Source organism: Oncorhynchus masou, chromosome 9, assembly GCF_036934945.1.
Source record: "Oncorhynchus masou masou isolate Uvic2021 chromosome 9, UVic_Omas_1.1, whole genome shotgun sequence".
NCBI lineage: Eukaryota > Metazoa > Chordata > Actinopteri > Salmoniformes > Salmonidae > Oncorhynchus > Oncorhynchus masou.
The window spans coordinates 84,801,481-84,806,037 of record NC_088220.1 but is presented as its reverse complement, the minus strand read 5'-3'; the positions used below and the strand labels follow the sequence as shown (position 1 = coordinate 84,806,037).

The window sequence follows — 4,557 nt, the reverse complement described above, 5'->3', positions numbered from 1 at the left end:
GTGCAGTTATATGCTTAAAACTTGAAATAACTTGTTAAAATAAAGACCTAAAATAGAAAATAAATGACTTATGGTAACAAAACAACATCCATTGTATTCGGCATAGTAAAAACCCCACACACACACGCACCTGCATATGCCCAGCATGGAAACAGCATTGACCATGACTAAACATACCTATATATTGATGGTCAGATTGTGCAACAGGAGAACATTCATGGGAGGATGTTGCTGTTGTGCTGCCGTGTCTACGACAGGAAACAAAAAGCAGAAGAAGGGAAGAATGTCCCACGTGTCATAGTCATACCAGATTGACAGATATTTAAATAGAGAGAGGTGGATTTTCATTCATTTCACTACTGACTTGAAGAACCTACGCCTGCATCTCAAGCAGACGACCTAACGATTCCAATCTGCCGAGAGGGAAGAAGACTGTATCTTCCCCTGGACAGGAAGCATCAGGTGGGTTCATTCAGACACATGAGACAGAATTACTCAACATCTGTCAACAGGACATGAACAAAATGTTGAACATGTAAAACAGGGAATAAGATATTAAACATCATGTAATTTTGAAAGTTCAATATTTAACCTTTGTAAAATTGTAAATGCTTCATGGATGTACATGGATGTAATTTTGGCTCAAAGTTCAATATTTAACCTGGGACCATATGTAAAATAGTGGCCCCAAAAGTGCTTTGGACAAAAGGATGTAAATGGGATATATAAGTTCATCTACAGGTGCATTTTGATAAGTGTATTACATTTTTTTGTTAAATTAAAACAGCTTTTTTGAATGGGAGGGCAGTTCTATTGTCTCTAATCCAGTCATCCTGACAGTAAACGATGATGATAATAGTACGCAATGATAATAACAATAATGATAATAATGATAATGTTAATAATATTGATAATAATGATAATGTTGATAATATTGATAATAATGATAATATTGATAATAATGATAAACTGACTGTAGTAATGGATGAAATTAGGAAGAATAAAGCACTGTGCAGCTTTCACCTATTTTGTTTTGTTTTGTTTTGCTTTGCACAGCACAGCCCTCGACATGGACAACACAACAGAATTGGCCATGACCCCTGTCAATAACAACTTCACCAACAGCAACTGTTCCCGTGACAACGTGCTGAAGACGGTGGTGTTTCCTGTTCTCTACTCCCTCCTCTTCCTGTTGGGCCTGTCCCTCAACGGCCTGGCAGTGTGGGTGTTCTTCAGCATCCCCAGCCGCTCCCACTTCATCATCTACCTCAAGAACATTGTGGTGGCCGACGTCCTCATGACCCTCACCTTCCCCTTCAAGGTGCAGTCATAATGATAATAATGATAATAATGATAAGAATTATATTAATTATACTGATAAGAATGCTAATAACGATAATGATAATATTGATAATTAAAATAATGATAATATTGATACTAATGATAATAATGATATTTTGATACTATCGATAATAATGATAATAATGTTATTCATAATGCTAATAATGATAATAATTTTTTTAATCATAATGATACTAATGATAATGTTGATAATAATGATAATCATTTTAATCATAATGATAATGATAATATTGATAATAATGATAATAATTTTAATCATAATGATAATAATGATAATATTGATAATAATTCTAATAATTGTTATCATAATGATAATAATGATAATATTGATAATAAAGATAATATGAATAAAGTGTATAACAAAATCAAAAGTATTGATTCTAAAGATAATAATTATAACATTAATACAACTATTTAAAAACATTTTTTCTTAAAGCCATTAAATCACTACCCTTAATAAAGACAATAAAGATGTGTTTTTCCTTCAGGTGCTGTCTGACTCCAACATGGCATCAGTGGGTCTGCGTGTCTTTGTCTGCCGTGTCTCCTCTGTGCTCTTCTATCTCACCATGTACATCAGCATCCTCTTCTTCGGCCTCATCAGCATCGACCGCTGCAGGAAGACCCTCCAGCCCTTCAAGGTGACCAACATGGCCCGTCTGACCCACAGAAAGCTGCTCTCTGTGGCTATCTGGGCCTCCCTGCTGACCCTCTCCCTGCCCAACATGATCCTGACCAGCCACAGCCCCACCTCGGCCTACTTCAAGTGCAGCGCTCTTAAAACGGAGGCTGGCTGCTCTGGCACGAGGTGGTCAACTATGTGTGCCAGATAATCTTCTGGGGGAACTTGGTGACAGTGATAGTGTGTTACACACTCATCACCAAAGAGCTGTACAGTTCATACGCCCGCACCAGGGCATGCCGTTCTACTGGAGCCATACACAACGCTGGTACTGGCGGGGGTAATGTTGAAGGGCAGCGCCAGCCCCGGAGGAAGAGTGTAAGTTCAAATGTCTTCCTGGTGCTGGCTGTGTTCTTTGTGTGCTTCGTGCCGTTCCACTTCTCCCGCGTGCCGTACACCCTGAGCCAGACGAGGGTACACATGTTTGACTGCAACCTCAAGCTGTTCTTCTTCCAGCTGAAGGAGAGTACACTCTGGCTGTCCTCCCTCAACTCCCTCCTGGACCCTCTCATCTACTTCTTCCTCTGTAAGTCCTTCAGGACCACCCTGTTCAAGACCCTCCGTCTCCCACCTGGGACCTGCAGCTGGCTCACTGGGAGGGGGTCCGATCCCAACACAGCGGAGGATCAGACCCAAACACAGGAGACTCCCCTGGGAGACACATCTATTATGTGATCTATCTGTATTTAGGTAATAGGTAACTAAAACTCTGTTCTATCTATGTATCATGAAGATCTGATGAATGTTTCACAGAGGATCATACTGCCCTCTCCTGGAAGGTTGACTAAACTGAACTGTGTGTTCATTAAAATGCCTGGGCAATGGGAACAATCAATGTAAACTTCCAATGAGAAACAATATTTTAGCCAGTGATGATTATGATAATATGCAGAGCAGCTGTTCCAGTACAGCAAATGCTTGATGTTTGTTACACCAGTCTGTTACACCAGTCTGATACACCAGTCTGTTACACCAGTCTGTTACACCAGTCTAATACACCAGTCTGATACATCAGTCTGATACACCAGTCTGATACACCAGTCTAATACACCAGTCTAATACACCAGTCTAATACACCAGTCTGTTACACCAGTCTGATACACCAGTCTGAAACACCAGTCTAATACACCAGTCTGATACACCAGTCTGATACACCAGTCTGATACACCAGTCTGTTACACCAGTCTAATACACCAGTCTGATACACCAGTCTGTTACACCAGTCTAATACACCAGTCTGATACACCAGTCTGTTACACCAGTCTGTTACACCAGTCTGTTACACCAGTCTGATACACCAGTCTGAAACACCAGTCTAATACACCAGTCTAATACACCAGTCTAATACACCAGTCTGTTACACCAGTCTGAAACACCAGTCTGTTACACCAGTCTGATACACCAGTCTAATACACCAGTCTGATACACCAGTCTGATACACCAGTCTGTTACACCAGTCTGATACACCAGTCTGTTACACCAGTCTAATACACCAGTCTGTTACACCAGTCTGTTACAGTCAGTAGAAATGTTATAACACCCTCTAAACATCACCGTAACCTCATGCCAAGGAACTCACCTCAGGTCTCCCTGTCTTTCTCGTAACAGCTTAGTTCCCTACACTGGCATTCTGCTTTGACTTCATCACTGTTTTGGCCTAGGAACTGACCTAAGAGACATACGTCCCTCCCCCTGTAATTATGTATAACCATGGCACAGTGCTTATGGCTGTCGTGTACAGGATAGAGTCAGCAAAACGTTCTTTACAGCATAAAAATGTGACATGTGACATGTTTTTTTCTCTTCTATTAAATTATTCATCAATATATAAAAACCGTTCTTCAACACATCAAAACGATATCTAAGGGATAAATCTCCTGATTTCAGACGATTAGCTGAAAGCTAGCCGTTCTGTATGTCAGACATTATACAACCGATTTAACATATGGTCTATGGGGAGGTGACAGGGTGTAGCCTGTTGCTGCAGTGGCGGATTGGCTATCGGGCAATTTTGGCAAATGCCAGATGGGGTGGACAATTTTTGTTGTTGGGTGTGCTGGTAGAAATTGACACAAGCACAAAAAAATTATATATATATACATGTTTTAAAACGTGACATGGCCAGCGGCCCATGGGCCTGATAAGATATTTTTTTAATGTTTTTTGCACAATTTCTGTTTTATACTAATCTACAGGTAACTGCCCAAATGATGGAAACACTTGAGTACATGAGGGATACAAATTATATTAAAAGCCGGTGCTTCCACACAGGTGTGGTTCCTGAGTAAACTAAGCAATTAGTGTCCGACCATGCTGAGCAGGCCATTATTTTGGCAATTATTTTGGCTACCATGGGAATAACGCAATAAGATGACCCATGCCATCATCCATAGGGAACAAGTGGTCACTGAATGGTTTGATGAGAATGAAAACTATTTCAACCATATGCCATGGCCATCTCAGTCACCAGATCTCAACCCAACTGAACACTTCTGGAGCAGCGTTTCCAACCA

General features: G+C 40.5%; 1 protein-coding gene across 1 annotated transcript; it reads left to right on the top strand.

Moving 5' to 3' along the window:
* The first annotated feature begins 369 nt into the window (after nt 1-369).
* LOC135546704 (P2Y purinoceptor 12-like) lies at nt 370-4,296 on the top strand. Its single transcript, XM_064975330.1, is given in 4 exon segments — nt 370-462; nt 1,062-1,321; nt 1,851-2,154; nt 2,157-4,296. Coding segments are annotated over 3 exon segments (1,119 nt in total). The 5' UTR covers nt 370-462; nt 1,062-1,069; the 3' UTR covers nt 2,720-4,296.
* Nucleotides 4,297-4,557: the final 261 nt, after the last annotated feature.